At 38.6% G+C, this 23,921-nt stretch overlaps 1 protein-coding gene and 1 long non-coding RNA gene across 9 annotated transcripts in view; one reads left to right on the plus strand and one right to left on the minus strand.

The window, feature by feature from the left end:
• Positions 1 to 23,921, plus strand: part of LOC136845920 (uncharacterized) — a 59,662-nt gene that overhangs the window by 13,502 nt on the left and 22,239 nt on the right. For all 5 annotated transcript variants that reach the window (XR_010855295.1, XR_010855292.1, XR_010855294.1 and 2 more), the window contains 2 exons: positions 11,368 to 11,621; positions 17,902 to 18,036. This is a non-coding gene — a long non-coding RNA (uncharacterized lncRNA). The remainder of the gene's footprint in view (positions 1 to 11,367; positions 11,622 to 17,901; positions 18,037 to 23,921) is intronic.
• Positions 10,851 to 23,921, minus strand: part of Camta (Calmodulin-binding transcription activator) — a 1,022,478-nt gene continuing 1,009,407 nt past the window's right edge. For all 4 annotated transcript variants that reach the window (XM_067116405.1, XM_067116406.1, XM_067116407.1 and 1 more), the window contains 2 exons: positions 20,297 to 20,529; positions 10,851 to 16,661 (listed from right to left, as the gene is read on the minus strand). In XM_067116405.1, the coding sequence (XP_066972506.1) occupies positions 16,471 to 16,661; positions 20,297 to 20,529 (424 nt within the window). In that variant the 3' untranslated portion in view covers positions 10,851 to 16,470. The remainder of the gene's footprint in view (positions 16,662 to 20,296; positions 20,530 to 23,921) is intronic.

The raw sequence follows: 23,921 nt of genomic DNA on the forward strand, positions 1-23,921 counted from the left end.
TCACCTCCTCCATCATACCAGCCCATAGCCTTTTGGTCTTACAGAGGCAACCCAGAGAAGACAAGGGTCTTGAGTAAAGAAGTATCTTCTCTGTTAGAGAAAGCAGCTATAGAGGAAATACCGGCTACTTCGCCAGATTTTTACAGTAGGCTATTCCTAGTTCCAAAGGCAACGGGAGGTCGGAGGCCTGTCTTTGGCATATCCAAGCTCAACCTCTGTGTCCAGCTGTCCCCTTTTTCCATGGAGTTGGCCTCCACAGTCTTAGCTGCCTTGGAGAAGGAAGCATGGATGATTATGGTGGACATGAAAGACGTGTACTTTCATGTCCTCATTCACCAACATTCAAGAAAGTTCTTATGCTTTGTTTTTGGAGGAAAGACATACCAATTTTGAGCTCTTTATTTTGGACTAAGTTCCACACCTCAGGTTTTCACCAGGGTCTTATCCCCCTTTGCAAAATGGCTTCACTTACTAGAGTAAAGATACTTCTATACCTGGACGATTGGATTATCATTGTGCTATACCTGGACAATTGGATTATCATTGCGAACTCCAATAGGATTGTCTTAGGGCAAGAGAGCTAATTCTTGGCTTAGCAAAAGTCCTAGGGTTACTGATAAATATAGCAAAGTCTTCACTGGAACCATCTCAAAGAGTGACCTACCTGGGCATGATGATAGATTTTGTTTTTTTCAAGGTTTTCCTACACGTGCTTGAGTAGACAAACTCTTGTCATTCGTAAGCAAATTTGCCAAATGCTGGCAGTCTGTTAGGTCACGTGTCTTCTCTGGAGAAGTTAGTCCCGGGTGCTCGACTATGGATGAGACCATTTCAGTTGCACTTGAGAAAGCACTAGTACAGAGAGTCACAGCCAATCCACGAGTTAGTGCCTCGGAATCCGGATCTGTTCCCTTACCTTCGTTGGTGGCTGTCCGGAGAGGTACTGCTTGCAGGAAAGTCTCTTAGAGTCCCTGAGTCCAGACCTCTCAAGGTCTGGGGTATTGTTATGGGGAATCAGATCGCTTCTGGATTATGATTGCCATCCGAAATAAACCTGCTCATAAACTGCAAAGAGTTGTTGGCTATCCAGAAGGGGCTGCAGAAGCTGGAAAGTACAGTGACTAACAAAGTAATTTCTGTCTTCTTGGACAACTCAATGTCTCTGTCGTACCTAAGAAGATAAGGGGGCACGCAGTCAGAAGCGTTAGGAGCCATTACCATGGATTTACTCCCCTGGGTGGAGGAGAGGAACATTGTCCTAATGCCCCAGTTTGTACCTGGTCAGTTGAATGTTCTGGCAGACATGCTAAGTCGTCCGGGATAGCCACTTTCCCACAATTGGACATTAAACTCGACTGTGTGCGAGGTAATTTAGAAAGAGTTCGGCCAACCTCCTATCAATCTCTTCACAATGAAAATGAATCAACGTCTCTAGTTGTGCGTCTCAACAGCTCTGGACCCTCAAGCCTGGGCAGTAGACGCTATGGCTTTAGAGTGGGCAAACCTATTCATATATGCTTTCCCTCCATTTCCACTGTTGAAGGAAATGCTCAAGAAATTGAGGGAATCCTGGAACACCACCATGTTTCTAATCGTGCCTTGGTAACCTAGTAGGCATTGGTTCACAGACCTTCTAAAAATGTCGATAGAAGTTCCCAGACAGTTACCTTTTTGAACAAATCTACTTCGACAGACAGGGACAGGGAGGCTGCACAGAAATACAGTATCTATATGCTTTGTCTAACTGCTTGGAAACCGTCAGCAAGCTCCTCAGCGCTAAGGCTTTTCAAAGCTGGCTAGGGACTCTATCCTTGCTGCAAGGAGAAAGCCCACTAATATATCGGAAACAGTGGGAATTATATAGATCATGGTGCAAGCCCAGGGGAATTTCATGTCTTCGCACCAGCATTGATAATGTAAATAAGTTTCTGCGATTCTTAAGATTTGCTGAAAGTTTGTTGCCTCCATCAAAGGCTATAAATCCATGCTGGCTTCTGTTTAAAGGCATACTGGATTGGATATTTCAGATGATTTGACTGACATGAAGCTGTTCACTCATTTCAACTGGAAGTGCCGAAGGTTCTTCAGAAACCTCTTTTATGGAACCTAGATGGAGCAGAATGATCTTTTCTGGCTTCCTTTCGTGCCAAGAATAATGTTAAGGCCAAAGGTCTTCCTAGAGTTTTGTCTATCCCTTCACTGGAAACTCTGACTCCTGAGGAAGGAGAGCTGGTGTTATGCCCTGTTAGGGCTCTAAATTATTATACATCCCATCTTAAACCTTTATGGAAGCAGTGTAGGAACCTATTTTGTTTGGTCAGGAAGCCTGAGTTTCCTATGTCTAAGGATGCCATGGCTTTCTTGATTAAGCACTTAATTGTGAAGGCACACCATGTGGTTTGTCCCCTTTTGAAGGTGAAACCACACGACATCAGAACAGTGGCCACATCTGTTAGTTTTCACCAGGACCTCAAACTAGACCATCTAGTCTTGGCAGCACAGTGGAGGTTTAGCTCTGTATTCGCTTCCAACTACTTGAGGGACATAGAGATCCAATATGAAGACTGCTGTACTCTAGCACCTCTGGTTTCGGCAAGGGAGGTTCTCTCCTTGTCTTCCCTTTGTATCACAAACAGATAATGTTCTCTTTAGCTACCTCGTTCCTGGTAAAGGGGAACTGTTTGTGATGAGTTTGTACATGGTAATTTACACCACTCTGTTTATTTGGATCTTTTTGTATACTGTAGTTGTCCTTGCTTTGTTTGTTCTTGGGTGAGGGCAAACAAAGTTTTTTTTTTTTTTTAGAGTAAAGTATGTTATTTTATGGTGCAGAGCCATTGCTCCTCATTGGAGAAAGCCACCCTGAGCTGATTAAATACCATTTTTCTTCCAATTTGGGCCTGTTGTTTTTGGGTGAGAGGTGCCACAGCAGCTTGATTAGGTAGGTGGTAACTCTTGAGGGATCAGTGTTTAGTTGTGGCTGTAGCTCCAGTCAGCTCTGCAGGGCTGAGGCACAGGGGCCAATAAATTGCTATTCTGCATTGCACATCATCAACCAACTGCCACATTTGTGTTCCACCTCCTAAGATAGTGGACCTCACTTGATGAAGATCCTCATTTGACAAGTATTTGCCATGGGATCATATTCATCAGATAAGTAATTCAGTTACCGTATAGGGAATCTCTTGCCCACCTCCAGCACACAATGTTGGAATCAGCTAAATGATAGAGGGTAAGTTTCCCCTCGAAAATAATGATTTTTATGATAAAATAAATTTTTTAGGTACTTACCCTCTATCATTGAAACCCTCCCTCCTTTCCCTCGTAAGAGATAAAGAGTATTGTAGAAAGAACAACCGAATCATTCACTGTCTTACCCCCACCCTACAAAGGGGGCGTTTGTTAACGATTGTTTCAATTTTAACACTTTTCGAACCTGTGCCTAAGTAGTAGCAGATAAGGCGAAATGATTAGAGAGGTAAGAACCAAAAAAATTGATTTTATCATAAAAATCATTGTACCTCTACTGCTTCCTCTGTGAAATGTTGGCCAAATAGAAGGTGAGCTAGGCATTTCCCTTTTTTGACCCTGTGTCCATTTAGTGGAATCTCTTGTCTTTTCAGAAGGGGAGAAACTTGGATCCTGCTTGTTATTAGCACAGGGTTTGACTAAATTTCAGTTGGGAGGATCCTGTCCGACAAATTTCCTTTTCTCTACAGGGTAACAACTATAGGCCCCTTGACACTTTCCCTGGCCCTATGGTGGTGGTTCAACCATTGAGTAGCTTTCCCAGCTCTTTTTGAACAACTATTGCTCCTTGTTTAATGATTGTGGTGGGACATAGGCAGGCGTAGAGTCACACTACAGTGAGTCTCTTCCCTTCCTTTGGATCTTTCCCAGCTCATGACAGCCCAACTCATATTCAAAACTGGGTACCTGTCTGAAGACTTGGGTCTGAAATTTTCTGTATGTCCTTGCTGTAACAAGGGTTGGGAGGGGAAATGTGGGTGTAATGCCATCATTCATCCTTGGATGATATTGCTACCTACTGACTTTTTTTCCCATTGTGTAAAAAGGAAAGACATGATTTCTGAACTTTTCATAGAGTGCAGTTTTAAGTGGTGAACTAACCTATGTCAGGCTTTGTTGGTCAGGTGGGTGTTTGAGTAACCCCTCAGTCTTTTGCTAGAAGCACAGACTGACAGGATTTGGCAGAGGCCATATCTGCGTATTCAAGTTTTAATGTGCCTGTCAGTTTCATGAGACAAATATCCCATAGAGGAGAAAGTCTCACAAAATTTAGTACTGTACTTTATATCCTTACACAACTGGGAGCTTCATCCCCTTTCCTTACCTAGCTAGAGGTTTCAGCCCTAGAAGAACAGGTTTTTTGGTGAGGGAAAACCAAAAAATAATTAAACAGGACTAATAGGAATGGTGGAAAATGCAAAAACCCACAGAAGCTGGTGTAAAAAGATGTGATTCATATTTCTGAGTTCAGTCCCGTGTCAGCCGGGTGAAATTCCATTACAGCACGAATTTCTAGGTATAACAATACTAGATATACCAGAGAAAAAGAGCTTTCAGGAAAGCTGGGGTTACTACCCCCAGTCGAGCGTCTTCTAGGAAGACGTCGGTATAAAGAAGGGTGAGTGAAATACCACTACCACGGAAACATACTTGAAAGATCTCTCCTTATCAAAACCCCGAACAGAGCGGTGAGCCGTTACAGCCTCCCTACACTCAACACCCGCCAGGACGGCGACACCAGCGCCACCTACCTCATTCCATTTTCTAGCACGTGACTGCATCCGTTTCTTTTGTGTGCTCGTCTCTCTTTAATTTGGATTTTCTTGCATCTATGATGGCATCGAGCAGCTTTACCATCTCCAAGTTAAGTAGCTCGATCTGGGGACCTAACCTCTTCCCTGAAGAGGAGGTCACAAATGTTATGGCCGAGGCTACGGGCCAATCAGAGTCTGCGCTCTCGCTGGGGCATTTCTGCCTATAGCGCAAGACCCCAGAATCGGCCGGCCCCAGATCGAGAGGAGGCAAACGTTTCAGGAGGCATAAGAGGCCCCACCATCAGGCGGTAGTCCAAGCCGTCCCGGTCTCGGCAGTAGCCCAGCCTTCCACCTCCAAGGCTCACCCCCAACAGTATGTGCTGGTCCAACCAGCTGCACCTTCTTATGTGGCTTCGCCAGCGTACAACCCCACATATGAGGGCCGTGGATACTTTCACGGCCTTAATAGGGTCGCAAGGGAGGAAGAGGCAGAGTCCCTCATAGAGGAAAGCCCAACACCACCCCAAGGGGAAGGCCTGGACGTGGTAGGGGGAATAAACCCGCTCCCTCCCACTGAGAGAACCCAGGTAGGTGGTCGCCTGTATTGGTTCAGGGACCAATGGACCTTCAGCCCTTGGGCACACAGCATTGTGTCCAAAGGACTAGGATGGAGCTGGATCAAGAACCCTCCTCCTCTAACCAGATTTTACCAGCCACCCACATCAATCCTACAGGATTACGTGACAGAATTGCTCAACAAACGAGCAATAAAGAAAGTAAGGCACCTAAAGTTTCAAGGCAGGTTATTCACTGTTCCCAAAAAGACTCCGATCAGCAAAGAGTGATCCTGGATCTGTCGCGTCTAAATCTCTACATAAAATGCGACAAATTTCGCATGCTTACGGTAGCTCAGGTACGGACTCTACTTCGCGTGGAGCCGTCACCACCTCTGTCGATCTTTCAGACGCTTATTATCACGTCCCGATTGCGCGGAACTTCTCTCAGTTCCTCGGTTCAGACTCGGGAATCAAGCCTACTCCTTCAGGGTCATGCCCTTCAGTCTGAACATTGCGCCCAGGGTATTCACCAAGCTGGCGGACACGGTAGTGCAACAACTCCGGTCTCGAGGGATATCCCTAGCAGCGTACCTAGACGATTGGATAATTTGGGCACCAACAGTTCGAGTGTCAGAAGGCTCGTCCATAGTCATCAATTTCCTGGAGTCGTTAGGTTTTCAACTGAACAGAGAGAAGTCCCGCCTGACTCGAGTCCCGGTTTCAGTGGCTGGGGCTCCAGTGGGATCTGTCCTCTCACACGTTATCTCTCCGCCTCCCAAGAGGAAAGAGATAGCATCTCTCACCAGGAGATTTCTCAAAAAATCCATCGGCATCCGCCGATCCCAAGAAAGAGTCCAGGTCTCTTCAATTTGCCTCAGTGACAGACCTGCTCTTAAAAGCGAAATTAAAGACATAAACAGAGTGTGGCGAGTCGAGCCAATGTCAAGCTCAGAGACAAGGTCTCCTCTATTCCTCGAATCTTAAAGACAAGACTGTGGCCTTGGACCACAGTCAGAGGCCTGTCCAAAACAGTTCCGTTTCAATTTCCCCCTCCGCACTAGTTGTTCACACAGACGCTTCCCTAAGCGGCTGGGGGATATTCACCAAAACAGAAAGTACAAGGAACGTGGTCCACAATGTTTCAGCAGTTCCATATAAATACCCTGGAAGCTATGGCGGCCTTTCTAACTCTGAAGAAAATCCGCCCCCAACCGGATCCATATCAGGCTGGTGTTGGACAGCGCAGTGGTAGTTCATTGCATCAACAGGGGCGGCTCCAAATCAGGTCGAGTAAACCAAGTAATGGTTGCTATCTTCTCCCTGGCGAACAAGCACGGCTGGCACCTGTCAGCCACCCACCTAGCGGGGGTACGGAACGTGGTGGCGGATTCCCTGTCCAGGGCTACTCCGTTGGAGACGGAGTGGTCCCTGGGCGTGGAACTTTCAAATGGATTTGCCGGGTTCGGGCCTCCAAGTGGATCTGTTCGCGACGGAGAGCAACTTCAAGCTCCCCTGTTACGTGGCCCCCAACCTGGACCCTCAGGCGTACGCCACAGACGCAATGACAGTAGATTGGAACAATTGGGAGAAGATTTATCTGTTCCCTCCAATAAATTTACTGCTGAAAGTATTACACAAACTCAGGACATTCAAAGGTCAACCAGCCCTAGTAGCCCCCTATTGGCCGAAGAGCAATTGGTTCCCTCTTCTTCAGGAACTGGGATTACGGAGTCTTCGGATTCCCAAGCCCATTCTGACCCAGACAGTACAAACCAAGACTGTGTCAGCTTCCTCAAGAATTCAGAATGCCCTAGTTTTATGGACTTTATAAAATTCGCAGCCCAAAAAGGAGCGAACATTGACCCTGTCAACACTCTGTTTTTAGAATCAGATAAAAGAGATTCTACTCTTAGACAGTATGACTCAGCAGTCAAAAATTAGCCTCCTTCCTGAAAGCATCTGAAGCCTCCTTCCTGAAAGCATCTGAAGCCAAAATCATGACGACTAATTTAGGAGTTTCTTTCTTTAGATCACTGTTTGAGAAAGGCCTTGCTCCGCCACTATTACCACAGTCAAGTCAGCATTGAAGAAAGTATTTCTTTACGGCTTTAAAATCGACCTTACAGATTCCTATTTTTCATCTATCCCCAGAGCATGCGCTCGTCTGAGACCAGTATCACGCCCACATTCTGTTACGTGGTTTCTTAATGACGTCCTTAAGTTAGCATCAGAGTTGGATAACTTTCATTGCTCTTATCAGGATCTGTTAAGGAAGACTTTATTTTTGATTAGCTTGGCTTCAGGTGCTAGAATCTCAGAGCTGTCGGCTCTCACTAGAGGTGATAATTTTGTAAACTTCCTCCCGTCTGGAGAGGTCCTCCTTTCCCCTGACCCTAGATTTTTAGCTAAGAACGAAGACCCACAGGACAGGTGGTCTCCTTGGAAGGTGGTGCCCCTTCCTCAAGACCAGTCTTTATGTCCAGTTTATACACTTAAATCTTACCTTTTAAGAACTCCACAGAGTAAGTCGGGTCCTCTTTTATCAGGGAGAAAGGTGGTACTCTTTCACTGAATGCTATAAGACAACAAATTCTGTATTTCATTAAACAGGCCAACCCAGATTCAGTTCCTAAGGTTCATGATATTCGAGCAGTTGCTACTTCCATTAATTACTTTCATAATATGGACTTCTCAGAATTATCTAAATTTACGGGTTGAAATCACCTCTAGTGTTTAAACGCCACTATTTAAAAACGCTCGAAGCCCTGAAATTTTCTACCATAGCTGTGGGAAGTGTCATCTCCCCACCTTAACTAATCATATCCTTATCCTTTCCTTTTCCCCCGCCCGCCTGCCTCATTTACTTCTCTGCTTATTCTCCTGGTTGATTATACCTCACTGCCTGGCTCCTCATATTGATGTATCTTGTATCTGTTGATGGAAAAGTGTAATCTGACATGTTATGATTGTTTTTCTTATGGGGTACTGGACGGTTTTTATTTTTGCTCCATGTACCCCAGATATATGTATATGTTCTGTATATGTTAATTTTCATTGATCTTGTCTCTTACGTGTTTAGCCTAAGTTTACGTGTATAGTTTTAAGGTTGTATTTGCAATTATCTTATGCACATTTCATGTTTCAACTTGCTTTTAAGTAATTTTAAGATTTTTGGGGCTTCTTCCCCGTCGTGCTGGGGACTTCCCCACGTTTCATAGTATTAAGTTTTTTGATGTGCCTTAGATTTAGTATGCCTTAGATTTAGTATTCTTGCTACATGAAAGAGATTACTTGATTAAAATTATTTTCGTAAAATTTTTGCCTTTTTCTTCAGATTACCCCTTTTTCCTTGTAGTTGCAGCCTTGGCATGATTCTCTATCACTATTTCACTGGCTGACACGGGACTGAACTCAGAAAAGGATTTTGACAAAGGAAAATCTATTTCTGAGGAAGGTCCCGTGTCACCCGGTGACCCTCCCTGATCACCTAGTACTCCCCTACTTGCACATGCCAAGTCTGGGGTTAGTGCTAGCATGGAATGAGGTAGGTGGCGCTGGTGTCGCCGTCCTGGCGGGTGTTGAGTGTAGGGGCTGTAACGGCTCACCGCTCTGTTCGGGGGTTTTGATAGGAGAGATCTTTCGAGTATGTTTCCGTGGTAGTGGTATTTCACTCACCCTTCTTTATACCGACGTCTTCCTAGAAGACGCTCGACTGGGGTAGTAACCCCAGCTTTCCTGAAAGCTCTTTTGCTCTGGTATATCTAGCATTGTTATACCTAGAAATTCGTGCTGTAATGGAATTTCACCGGGTGACACAGGACCTTCCTCAGAAATAGATTTTTCCTTTGTCAAAATCCCTTTTATAATCAAGAATAGTTATAGAGTAAAAAGATAAAGAGACATGAAATTGTGGTAGTGCACTGTGGATACACCCTTAACCTAACCAACCTAACCTAACCTAAGATACGCATCATACCTGGCTGGGAACCTGTGAGTCCCCAACCTATGTTACCTCATACTTAATCATTTCAAAGACTGTGTAGAGCATTTTTAAAGTTTAAATTATTGTGTGGCTCTTTGGATGATTCTTACAAGTTATTAAAGGAGGCTTGTTACAAGATAGCTTAGGCCAGACTACAGGAGTGAACCTTGGCATTGGACTTGTCAAAAAGGACAGATTAGAGAGAATACCAGTAATTGAATTTTTGTCATTAAGAAGTTAGGTGTTCTCATCATGCCTGTCCTAGGATTTTGGGAATTGTGATTGCCTTGCTCTGGGTGGACCTTTCTTCAGAAGACCTACTTTGTTGAGCTATTCTAGAGAAAGGCTTTTTACTGATCTCTGTAGTGACATCAAGCGGAATTACCAGGTTTAATAAACCTCAGAAGGGCTTCTGTTCTCTATGCTATAAGAGAGTTAATGGTTTGCATTCTAGATGCAAAGTTCTGTGCTAAGAATAGTAATAATTGTCCATCATGATGGAAATGTGTTGCTTAAATGACTTCCTAATTCACTAAAATCTATTGAAAAGCATGGAAAGTAGTTTTGAAAGTCCTCTCTTGAGAAAGGTTAAAAGTCCTTTATCACAAAAGGTAGTTTCAAGACTGTCATACTGAATATTGCTTCCTTTCTTGGCATTTATGGACCTTTACACTGTGGCATTTATGGTCCTTTACACTGTCCATAGACCACATTTTCATATAGATTGCTTATATGGATGTGCATGGTCTGTGTATTGGGTGTGTATGAATATACAGCAAAGGAAGAAGCCATAAGATTATTATTCCCCCAATATCCAGTTCGTTGATTCATTACGTTTACTTCTTGGGGAGTCTTGACTGATATTCTGCTGGAAATGTGTTTTCCCAAAGTACATTAGTTTTACAAAGTATGTTAATAAGCCCCCTGAGGATTGAGCAAGTATAAAAAGGTTTACCCAGCCCTTGCCAAAGTAACTTTTTTGAGAGACTCAGTATCCGTGCTTGTAAGAGTACCTAGCTCAATTGTTATTTGGTCCAATTGTGTAATGTATCTCATATTGTGTGTTGAATTTTCTGAAATGTTGAGTTCTGTTGCTATGTGCTCTATCAGTATATATGTAATAACTTGTCTAGAATCAGTAAAAAAAAAAGTAAGACTTGCTTGATGGAGGGATCAGTTCACATTGTGTAGTATTCTTGTATTTGGCTTACAGAGTGCCAGTCAGTTCACCTCCAGAATGCTTGGTTGGTTTCTTAGTGGACCTCATGGCTGACAGGTCTTTTTGTCAAGTTTAGATCAAGTTTGTGTCAGCATGTTGTCTCCTGAAGACTTATTAGGATCAAAGTGCTTCCTCCTCAGAGACAGATTAAGCTATAATTTAAGGATTCAAAATCTCGCTTTAGTGCTGTACATTGCATTGTTAAGTTTTGTGCCAGATCAGTTTATATGCTATGTTTTTCCAAAGAATATATACCAGCCACAATTGAGAGTAAAAGGGTAATAATTTGGTTAAAAAAAACATCGACATATGTGACGCAATCCAGTTTTATTCTATTCCAATTGCAAAATTCATTAACATTCCTAAAATGACCTTAAATACTGAATAAAAAAATAAGAAAGAATTATACAAAGTAACAAACAATTTACATTTAAGTAAGTAACATGACATAGTTTTACTACTGGACTTGACACTTGTATAAAAATAAAATCAGATGATCAGTAGTATTGACAGACTGGCCTAAGATGCTGATTATGTATAGAAATGAAATATAAGAACAATACTTTCACAAGTACAATATATAAAATTTTTAAAGTCATCCATTTTTTCCTGCTCTTATGCATCCAATTAAAATACACTCTGCCATTTCAATTTGCTTCAAAAATAATATTTCATATTAAATACAGCAAGTCTTTTCTTTCTCTTTTTTATTTTAGTATGAAGAATCAAAAATATAACTGCTGCTAGTTTAAGGATGAAGCTTGTGCTGTTAGAGAGCAAACATGGTGAGCAATTGTATGTGACTAATGTATTTTTTTTTCACAGGTTGCAACATTAGTGTTCACAGTTTGAATTACCTGTATTAGTGTGTCTTAGAAAGTTTGAAAAATGAACAGGACTTTTGCTTGATGAGCATACCATACCATTTTAATGAGCAAAATCTTAGTACAAGAATCTGCTGAACTCCAATTATAAGGCAGGAAGAAATGTCATGTGTTCACAGGAAGATTCAGTACTACCTTTGTATCTATTGGAGACTGCATTGTACCCAAGACCTTCAGCTTAGTAACGTTATAAAGGTAACAGTTAACTTTAAAAACTATAGACCTTTTTTTTTTAATTATCACAGAAATCAACAACACAATAATCTCATCCCATAAATTCGTGGATTGTTTGTCACATTTTAGAGAGACTAGGAAAAAGTTGCAGGAGTAGCAAACAAGAAAAATGTTTCAGAGAAGAATCTGTCTTAAGACTTGCTACAGTCTTCAATCAGTTAATAGAGAATAAAATTTATAACATGATCAACAGCTATGTACATCGTGTGGATGTTAAAAGGTTTTAAATCTTAGGAATAATATACAGTGCTTTATGTACAAGAACTTTCCTGATACTTGGCTCTTTACATGTCCTCTAACCAGAGGTTCTGAGCACCCTTTCTGGCAAGGTATCAAAATTAAGTCTCTGTCTTTGAATAACCAAAGACTTGTTTTCCATAACAAATGAAAAATAAACTTTTATCATCAGTCAGTTTGTTTTTAAGGAATTTTCTTTTAAAAGATTTTCTCATGGGTTACTGCACTAGTCTTTGGTTTTCAGAGTCCAGAGGCCTTTTAAATCTACTAATTTGGTTTTATCTAAAACTACAGATGAAGAATAAAATAAGTTGCCAGAAAAATAGACTGCCAAAAAGCATGGACTGGCTAACTGCTGTGTCTCATCATCCTAGCATACTATGTGGTCTGTGAAGGAATTGAACAGGTATCCTCCTTTTCCATATATTTAGTTTGCTAAAATGCTCGAGATAATTTACTGTGGGCTTACTGATTCTCACTCTAAATAGTACCAAAAGTACTTGTAATGTTAAAGAAAATTAAGATCTTTTTTATTTCACTGATAAGTACTACTGATATTGGAGTTCTTTTATTTTGCCATCTCACATATCTGAAGGAAAGAAAGAAAAAAAAATTTCATTGTGACTATAAGGAGACTGAACTTACTCCAGTGCATCTACAGTCTTTTACACCTAAACAAAGCAAGCATGAGGATTTAATACTTTGTATGAAATACTGTTTCAAGATATCTTACAGTGGTTTATTAGAACAGCATATTAGTAATATAGATTCAGGTAACAATTTAGAAACTGCAGAGTACAGTACTGACAGTACTTACTCATATACAAGTAAAATATCTTTGTTTTCTCCATGTGATCAAGAAAGTGTTAAGTGTGCTTGCTTCGTTTATAAACTTAAATTGAAAGGCAATTGATGCAGCATATCTCCTCAAATTGGAAATAGGATATGATCATAACTACAAATACTGGTGATTAGAATCTTGAAAGATCTCAGTTTCATAGGAAGTGCATTTACATAACTTTATGAACCATGACTCCAATGAAAAATAGTTAGTTTTTATTTCTATGCTGAATTTCCTACAGTTTGTCTTATAATGAAAATAGTGTGAACTTTTGCTGCTGTCTACATACAGCGACTGTTAATACTTTTGGGCTAAGTTTCAAAATAAATGCTGGCAGTGAATTTCTAAAATTCACAACAAAATAAATGTTGTAGATCTTGCAATCTACTATTTTTTTTATAATAATAAGCCACTCTGCCAAGCTTCTGACTCTTCAGAGAGGAATGAGACTGGGGGAAAAATAAACAGTTGATCACAAGGGTGAATCAAACATCATGCAAAAAACACTCTTGGGATCAAATATTCTATATAGTATATTATAGAGCAGTTAAATACCCTATACAGTATATTGTAGAGCAGTTAAATACTCTATACAGTATATTGTAGAGCAATGAAGAAGACAAGAAGATCTCTAGACTCAAAGAGAGAAATCAGTAAAGAAAAATAAGCATATACTTTGAGTCTAGAGATTAGTAATTCTATAAGCTGGTATGTCTCTACATAATTAGCTATTATGAATAAGAGAAAATGGACCTAGACTGGTCAGACATCCAGCAATATTCATGGCCCTTAGAGTATAATCTTTTGTTTTCGAGCAAGAAAAATAGATATTCCTTGGGGAAGATTGAATCAAGCACTGCAGAATGAAAAATACTTCCCTTCTCTATTTTCATTAAAAAGCATAATGCCTAACTAATGTTCATCTAGTAGAAAAATGTGGGTAGGTTACTAACTGATGGCTACGAGGGGAGGGATGGGGAGGAGGGGGGGACTAGTTGAGGTGTCTTGGTGAACCACCCACTACAAGAAACCAGGACTCTGTGGCACTGGGAGGACCGGCCTCTTTCTTGAACCACAAAACACCACAAGTGCCACACCAGAGCTCTTGTACCAGTGCTCTTCATGGGAGGGTAGGGGGGGATGCAGCCCTCAAACACCCTGGACTGTTTTGTACCATAACTTCAACAGTGTGATGTTTACTGAATTTTTTTCCGTTCAGCCTCAACCAACAGTGAATGATGCAATGAACATGCTCAGTGATGCATTGAACATGCTCAATGATGCAGTGAGCTTGTTCTTACCCTTCACGCAGGCTGATTCAATCCTGATAACACGTACAATATATGCATCAGTAAGCTTCACTTGCTCAACTTTAACAATGCTCACTGAAAGCACAGTAGCTCAAGCTATCTTCTCTAAGTATATAAGAAATTCATATGTCAAAATATAAGGGAAAAGTTTCCATCTATTCTGATGACACTGAATATCAAGTATATCAATTTTAAAAATAGTTTTTTCTGACAATAATTATGTATAAACACTTTAAATACACATTTTCAAACAAATATTAAGGCCAAAGTAATATTATGGAAGAACTTATCTTCAATAACATTATGCTGTATTATTGCCATATAAGCCTTCCTGTTTTATGCACTATTCTGGCTACAGTGATGCATGGGAATAATTTGTACAACGCTGTAATTAGTTAACTGGTTTTAAAAACTGACAATGTTTTCAAAAAGCAGTTCCCCATCAGATGAGTGTTGTCCACAGAGATATATTTAGCCATTTTATATTTTGATAAAAAGTAAATTTACTGCAATGCAATGCTAAATACTTTTTTAATATTCCACAACAACAATGAAAAGTGAAAAACCATAGATAAATATTCTTCACTATGAAAAGTGAAAAACCATAGATAAAATTCTTCACTTAATAAAATTTTTAACATTTCAGCACTTTCTGATAACTTTTGAAATACACCGATGTTTTATAACGGAAGTACTAATAATGAACAGTGAACATTAATAACAATAAGTTTTTAATTATCAAAATTGTACTGACAAAGACAATTAATATATACTGGTGACTTTACCTCCTGGTTGAATAATGAAAAGTTTTTGCAGATAAAAGGTAAGGGCAACTTAGATGGTGTGCACATGTACAATACATAGATTGATTGCCTAACAAATAATAGAATTTTTAATTTAATTAATAATAATAGTCATACATACAGTGTTGTACTTCAGTACAATGGAATTCCCAGTCAGTGCTTTGGAATAGAAATTCTTGTAAACTGGTGATAAAATTCTGTAACTTAAGTACTGTACACACAAACTTGCTAGTCAGCTTTTACATATAGGTAATGATCATTAATTACTGGTAGGGCTGTCATTGCCATTTACAGCATTAAGTAAGTGAGGCTTGTTGTGTAAATGTCTTTGATGACAACTTACAACAAATGCAAACTGGCGCATAACCTTCACTTATCATTTCATGTCTTTTAAGGTCATTTGTGGTGATTTGCTAGAAAATAATTAACATGCTATTAAAAGGAAATAATAATTAGAGGAGCTTTAAAAAGATACTTAGTAAAATTAGCAAAATGTACTGTACATCCAAGTATAAATGGACTGCATATTATGCTCAGAATTTAGGTGAAATTTATGTAGTATTATGTTTTGTTGGCAGGTTCCAAAAATATTATTAAATTGAATAAACATCCATTAACTTATTGTACATTATACTGTAGTGCAATTATGTTAAATTGTATTATGTAAATAACCTTTATCTGGATTCTTATAAACCACCAGTATCAGCTTGTCTAATTTTTAAATATTAATACTGTACTGTTTGCAGAAACCTAAAAAATCTAGGAAATACTGAGGTTCTAATAATTACAATGTAATAATTTTATAATCATTGCATAGGTGTCATTATCCTATAATTCTCATATTGAAATAATGTAATTGATAATTTAAATTTACATGGCAACTGAATACTTTTGAACTAATGAAGTGATATTGCATAGAATGTCATGATTCTATTAAAGCTCTTGTAATTTAAATATTCACAATTGGTCTAGGGTTACAAGTTTCCTTGGGACAAAGATTTTAGACATAACAGTAACAATGCATTTTTTGTTTATTTTACACAACAAATACTAATCAAGAGTAAAGTACTTTGTAAATGAGGTAGTATGAGATTCAAGAACAACGTTAGGATATGAGAATTAGTTTTGCTTGATAAAAATATAATACTGTCAGCATGAAGAATGGTTGCTCTGAGGATGTACGATAATGTTTCATTAACAGTTCTCCTTTCATTTCATCTGGGGATGTAAGCAACGATATTCAGGTTAAAACTCCCTTTTAAGCAAATCATCATAAAAGGCAGTGGTGGTAGCTCTGAGTCAGCACATTTTATGTATGCTGACACTGAATTTAGAAACTGGTTTGCAGCATAATACATTATAAATTTTCTACAACCATTATACAGTTACATTCATGAAAATAATAAATTCCCTTACACATGCACTGAAATGACTATATAGCTTTGCTATCAGAAAGGCAAATCACATTGCAAATAAACATTCTTTTGACTTGTTAAGGTCACTAGAGCTGGAGCACACACAGTGGCAGAGTTTATTCTGTCCTTTTTCCCTGCATCAATAATGTCCACAGTGGGTGTGGCTACACATTACCAACTACAAAATCACATATATCTTCTTGATTAGAGAGCCCTTGGCAGCTCCATCCACTGTAATGATGCACCACTATGAACACTCAGCCTTGATACATTAGTCAGGCCCTGTCCACATGAAACACTTGACCATCGCCGTTTAAGATTCAGCTTGCCTTTTTCCGAGGATACTTGGCAATTCTCCTTTCCAATGGCTTCAATGACAGTCCTGATGGTCAGTTCTGAAAAAACAATAGGAAAAGTTTATTATGACATGGAAGTCCTTCCTATAAAACAGAAAGTAAGCATTATAGAATCAACAGATTGCTCCTCAGTGTTATTTGGAACTTGAACCCTGTAATATTTTAGTGGAAGTTGGCTCTGAACTGACAGAACTAATGTAAATTTAATACTGTACTCATGGTTGTTGTAAGAAGTGTCAAATATAAAAGAGTATTTAAATCAAAGGAGGAAGGGAGTACAAGTATATAGATGAGATCTTGTAACACATTTTTAAAATGTTAATTTTTTTCAGTACAAACCCATGAGTGCTTGACATATTCCCAATTTAAAATTAGACAAGAATATGTGCTGGCTAGATAGATGTACTGTTCACATGCCATCAATGATCCTGGGTCCTAAGCAAGCAAAAATGTCAATTATTGTATAGTCTAGGTTAAAGCTGCAAGCATTAGCAGGTTCAGGATACAGGATGTTGATATAAATGATAAGTCTGTATTGAAAACATTAGCTTTGCTGTTAGAAAGCTACATTTGTTTCACAACTCACCCATCATTTACATGAGACCAAATTTATGATTGACTCAGATAAAGCTGCCTTCCAACCTATAATGCCTTATCTGTAGGCAGCACTTGGTTCTCCAAAGTTCTCCCAGAGTGAGAGTCCAGAAACATCTAATTCTGGTTCAGGACCCTAGCAGTCTTGCATCCCTAGGCCAGACTGTATAGAAGGTACAGGAGTCATTGACCCTCTGCTCATGAATGTAACAGGAGCATAGCCTAAGAAGTAAGTCTCCTACACAAAAGGCAATGGTTTATATTCTTGTAGGAACGATTGCGGTTTTTCTTTCTAAGCAATTTGTATTTTTCTTAGGTATACAAACCAGAGCCTTTATTATAATCCAACCTCAACCACCCCACTTAGTCCCTTGATGTCAAGGGAAAAAGACCTTGGTGATGGCAGGTGAGTGGGGGTTTCCCCCAACTCACCCACCTACCTCTAGTTTACTATGTTGTTACCTAGTTTCAATGACTGATTTCAGCTTGCATTGAAGAATACTCCTACTTAAAAGAATGGTTACTTAAAAAAAATTGTGATATTTATTACATTACATAATTAAAGGTAATAAAGATGGAGTCTAATATTTCAGAGTAGGAGGAGGCTCTTTAATGTTAGGTTCCAAGCTAAAGCAAAAATGACTGAATTCACAGTAACAGTTTTTGTTTGTTTGTTTGTTTGCAGGTGATTCTGCTATTGTTGCTGTGATGCCATACCCATACAGAGGATGGTTAACAAAGTATCTTAGGAAGGAAAATCTACATTCTTTGCATTAACTCTGCAAGAAATGAAGAAAAGAAAGGAATTGTTACCTAGTTGGTAAGTCAATTAATTGTAATATTTGTTATCTTGGTTGTACTTTCTTGTTAGACTGTTTGTATTAAGAAATATCAACTTGAATTGGCTTGTTGTCAAAGAATTTGAAAAATGTTACTGTTGGAAATGCTGTTATCCTACTAATTTTATGGTGCTGAAGGATGGCTTTTATTGTTATGAAGAAAGATTTTTATACTGGTATCAGATTGCCAAATGTGGGGGCACTGAAGAAACTAAATTCTTATTCCATTCATTACCCATATAACTAGGAGCAGTCTGTTGAACAAGTTATCTTAGGAGAGATAACAATTTTATCGAATAGCAAAGACAAAGGAAAAGTTGGAAGACCTCTTTTGCACTATGGTGACTTAGTGGAGTGTGATTTGTATCAATGCAGAATAAATGTTTATGAAGAAAGTGTTCAGAACCAATCTGGAGACATAGAAGACCCAAGAGGACTGTGGCATTTAGTAAAGAAATGTGGAGGAGGTTCAAGAAGGACTGGTGTGCCGAGTCTCAAATAAAGAACTCAAGACTTGAGTTGGGAGACAAGGGATTTAAGTGGAAAAATTAAGTCATAATTGGATACATGACCTTGAAGACCATAAAGTTTGTCCTCAGGTTTAGTTAAGGGTCATAAAAATTGAACCATAAAAGCCATACAACATAATGCTGTGCATGACCATAAATATGTAGACTGTCTTGTCATAGCCTTTCTTGTTACAAACAAGGCCAAACAGGTTTTATAGTAGGAAACCTATTTGGCATTCATAAAGCTCTTGCTCAAATTAATCCTCCATCATTTTACAATATACTCAAGGAGTAGACTTGACATCTGTTGTGGCAGTTATAAAATCTGAGATAACTTGACTAAATGGTTCTTACAACAACTTCAACTTTGAAGAGATGACTGTTGTTCATCTCGTCCATCTTTCACTTCTGTCCTGGTAATGATCGTTCTTTGAGAGTCTGGTAGGTGTATCACTTACGAATAATCATTTAGTCTTCCAAATCCCTTCTGAGGTACTCATAGGTGGTAGCCATTATCCCATCATTATCAGTTCTTACTTAAGCTTTTAACAGTTTGCAACACAGGTTAGATTTTGACTCCTACAAAAAGTTTTTCTTAGAAGTCAAGTGTTCCAGCGTGATCAGTGGTCATCACACTGTTGCTTGTCAATTTGGGTTCCAGGAAAGCTTGTATTGTATTATTTTACTATTACTCAACATTAGCAAATATTTTTAATAAAACAAGTCTAAAAGACCATTGACTTGTAAGGCAAACTTCCACAAAACAGGTTGTCTTTATTACCAAAAAGAAGAAAACAAGAAAAAACAAATGCAGTAAATAAAAATAAGATTTGACGTATTTACACTTGAGCTTGGCATTGTAAAGTAGTATTACAGCCACTCACAAAATACTATTTAAAGAGGTCACCACCTTGATGAAGAGAAGTGTAAAATCTGCAAGACTTGGTGTTAGCATAGCCTGGAGGTTTTTTGTTTTTGCTGTTGCCTGGGACACCTGCAAAGCAAAAGCTTGAGGTCGATTGGAAAATTTCTGCCAAAACAGAAAATCCTTGAGATACCTCCTGGCAACTAAAGAAATCAGGCACACCATCTATCTCAATTGCTGCATGCAAATAATGACCTTGAAAAGGTTTTAGGAGTTTCATCTCTAAACGGTGCCATCTGGTTTTGCTAGTAATTTCAAATATTTAGAACTGTTAGGCGTATTGTTATACACTGTAAAAAAACAAATAAGAAGCAGAACAGTGCATGATTGGCTAATCAAGGTAAATTTTCCCTCCAAAAATGACCTTATATTACTCTAGACAAATTGGATAAGACCACATTAAGACATATGGTTTGTTAGTGTATTAAATTGTAGTACTGTAGCTAGTTCACTGCTGTTTGCTGCAGGTTACATACAAGTATATGCCCATTTGCATAGATCTGGCACAGGATTGTACATTCATAATGTATATACCAAGACTTTTTTTTGAGGACCTATTCATCATATGAGCACTGCTGGATATTTCAAGTATAGTGTATTCATCTTTTAACTGATAGAGAGGCATTAAAAATAAGATACCATTTTACTTGTACATGTACTTGGGCTTTCAGTTGATACTTGAAACACACAAATTTCCTTGAAGACACATCAGTGTTCACTAAAACACTGCACCTTTGCCAACCTTTAACAGTTGCAGTGCGCTAACTAAACTGTCAGGGAATTTGATAATATTGTTTTTTAACTTACTGGTCAGGTGCATGGGCTGTGCTCGAGAGTAAAGGGTCGGTGTCTCGGTGGGAGTGCTCCGATGAGGGGCCCGCCCGTGCTGGAGGGAGCTGATGGAGAAGGGGCGGGGGAGGGAGGGGTTGCTGAACTGCGGCTCCCCCCACTGCTGCTGCTCCCCCCGCTGCTGGTCCCTGGCACCCCTGGCCCGCCGCTTGCCCCACTTTCTCTCTTTCTGCCGCCTGCGCTCGTTCTCTCTGTAATCTGGAGTACCAAGAACACAAGTAATGTACAGGAAAATCACTAATAAGGAATCTTACCATTCATTTCTTTAGTGGGGGTGTTATATTTCTCTTACAGTACACTAAAGCATTAGCAGTTTACTTTATTGGGTTTGGGGGATGGTTATTTACAAAAAATTTGAGACGGCTACATCAGTAAGATCATTAGCAACTAACAGGTACTTTGAGATTGGTAACAGGCAATAATTCTTGCAGTGCATTGTATTGAACTGGTGCTAATATTTCTATTAGTGTACAATGATGTCCGACACACAAAAGTGCACAGGGACTACAATATATGTCATTTTATACCAGTTTATACCACTTATAGGAAAACACTAAACATAAAATATACTTTATAGTAAAAAATTAACTAAAACATGTAAAAATTGTTTTTAAAACTAACATAAAGTAGGAAAAAAATCTAAAAGATAAATTAGAGAGGGACAGTAGATGTTTAATGACTACATGCCCCACAAAATGGACAACCACTCCTAGTAATGATTGAAGTTATACTCATAGGAACTTGAATTTTACTCCACAAGTTATGAAGGCTAATGGTAATGTGCAATGCCAATAATCATATTGACATACTGTACATGAACTGACAATTTATACATCTATATCCTGTAATATTTATGGTTTACCAAAGGTATCCAAGAAGGGTTGTATAATGTGAACTGTCTGTTATGCTGATAATTTAGGTTAAAGGTAATGCTAGACTACCTAAATATTAAGGGTGATTTTGGTTGCATCAACAACAGCAACGACACAACGAAAAATGAAAGCTACTGCAGCTTCTCAGGAGTGGTGCCTCAAAAACACAACACAACACAACATCAACACAGCAAACACAGAAAACGGGAAACAATACTTCCTGTTACTTTATGTCTGATACAGACTAACTCACCGTTTTATCCGTTAGTAGCTCCCATATGCTGCTACAAAAAAGAGACGAGAACAAGTAAATATAGATTGGACAGCGATTGTTGCACTACACCAGTACAACAACCACGGGACGACAGCTACTTAATTACAAATTACCATGCACTAAAATATCCAAGCTTATTGTTCATATTCTGCTTCCGATATTCACAATATTTGTTTTACACCATTTTTACATTTTTTAAAATTTTCATGAGATTTTCAAGATTAACAAGAATATCTGTTGGTAAAAACAATAAGCTTGATCTTGTAAGCCAATTTTGATTTAATCAGAGCTTTGTACACTTCATACTAGTTTTTGATCATTCAAAGCATTCTCACCCTAGAGAGCCCTTCTATTTGAATTTTAGATTCAAACACGTGCTACAGTTCTGGTAAACTGCACAATTCTTTTAAGCAAAACCTAATAGTTTTGTATTAAACTGGGCTTTTTCTAACAGAAGTATTGCTGTATTGCTGCAGGACATTAGAAGTGGTCAGAATGTCTTGGGGTCCTAAGCCCAGTAAGCAGAAAAGCTCTGGAGGTGTTAAGCCATTCTTGTGTTAAACTAAACCACAAAAATAATTAAAGCTAAAAAACATGTCAACATGCATACAAATGTATGATAAAAAATTGGAAAGTAGTTAAGTCATAGCCAGTACAGTATATATATTCTGTATATATTAAGAGTATTGTTGTCTGATAAAATAAGAACATTGCAAAATTAAAAAGTGCATTATATTTATAGTCCTAATTTAGGAATACTTAGGGTGAAGGTTAAAACAAATCAGAAGAGCATTCCGAGAATGGAAAAATACTCAGCGTTCATAAGAAATAACTTATACACAGAGTAACTTATACTCAGTATTCTTGTACCAAGAGAAAGGAGTATATGACTAGAACTGTTGTGCATGAAAGTCTTACTTGAAGAAAAGTTATAATTACTGTGTAATCCTTTACTAAGCCTTTAGCTTAGTATCTTCACTGTATACCTGCCCTGATGAGTTCCTAACGCTAAGGCTGTTAGAAGTTCATCATTTATAATCTGACACTTAAAAATGTCTTGTATAAGAAATGTTCATACAATAAGCATCTACCTCAGCTAGGTAGGTCTTAATATGTTTTCGTTAATGAAAAATGTTTTTACAAATGAAATTATGATAGTTGATAATTATTTACCATTTAACTTAAGGTATATAATTATAAAAACATGCCATTTGCCTTTCCTCTAATATCATATACTCCTTGTAGGGCATGTTTCATTTAAAACGAGGAGCACTGACATGTTAATATGGAGTCCATGTACAGTGATATGTGATGATATTTTTTAGCAGATACTCAGTTTCCTTGTAGTTACATGTTAATTTTAACTCCTCATTCATCTGTAAACTTTTCTTTAACAAATGAACAATTTTCTTGGGAGAGGAACCTGTTACCTGTCTGTAATTGCAATCCCAGTCCACTTTAATTTTGAAATAAAATGTGACTGCTATTTATATCTCTACTCTAAGTGTAAAAATGCATTTTTCTAAAGCATATTAAACAATACAATTTCACAATTTTCAGAGTAAAATTTCAGCTTCATGGAAAGACAAACTGAACATCCTATATCCAAATGTATACCATATGTAAAAATAACCATCAGTAAGAGATCACACTAGATACTAACATCTCTCAAGGACAACTCTTGAATATTTTTTTTTTTCATCAGTAAAGGAAAATATGCTGGATATGACTTGCGAAACAAATGTGCAATTTTCATTCATTAAGTAACCTCCCCACTTTCTGAACACCATCTGATAATGATGACGTATCCAGATTGAATAAGATTTTATTTTCATGGTCATTCTATGTATCATTAAATTTACAAAGTCTTTAACACTTGAGGACTTATATATAAAACATCCTTATTTTTTATCAGTAATAATTTTTTTTTTACAAAATATATAAAATGTATTTTGATGGGCAGTAATGGGAATTTCAGGTTTCCCTCAGATTTACAGGCAGTCCCTGGTTAGCGGCGGGCTTGGTTAACAGCGATTCGGTTTTACGGGGCTTGTCTAGCGACGAAAATTGCCGATTTCTGCTTATCGGCCCCGATAATTGGGTATTGGCGCCAATACATACCTAACAGAGATGCCGATAACCGAAAATTGACGCTTCGGCGCCGATAACCCCGAAAATCGCCAAAATCGCCGATTTTCGGTTATCTTCACACCCTCAGAAACGGAACCCCACCGATAACCGGGGACTGCCTGTACCAGTTATTATGATTTTCTGTGTGACTCACTCGGAGTTATGCTACTTTTCTCTTTTTTTTGTATAGAACACAAAGTTATATTTAAGTGTCAGCTTTGTAAGAAATTGCTCATGATGGATTTGCTCGAGTTACTATAGAAATATATTGAAATTTATATGGGTAAACATATTTAGTTCGATTTAA

The sequence above is a fragment of the Macrobrachium rosenbergii genome, chromosome 14 (genome assembly GCF_040412425.1).
Source record: "Macrobrachium rosenbergii isolate ZJJX-2024 chromosome 14, ASM4041242v1, whole genome shotgun sequence".
Taxonomy (NCBI): Eukaryota; Metazoa; Arthropoda; class Malacostraca; order Decapoda; family Palaemonidae; genus Macrobrachium; species Macrobrachium rosenbergii.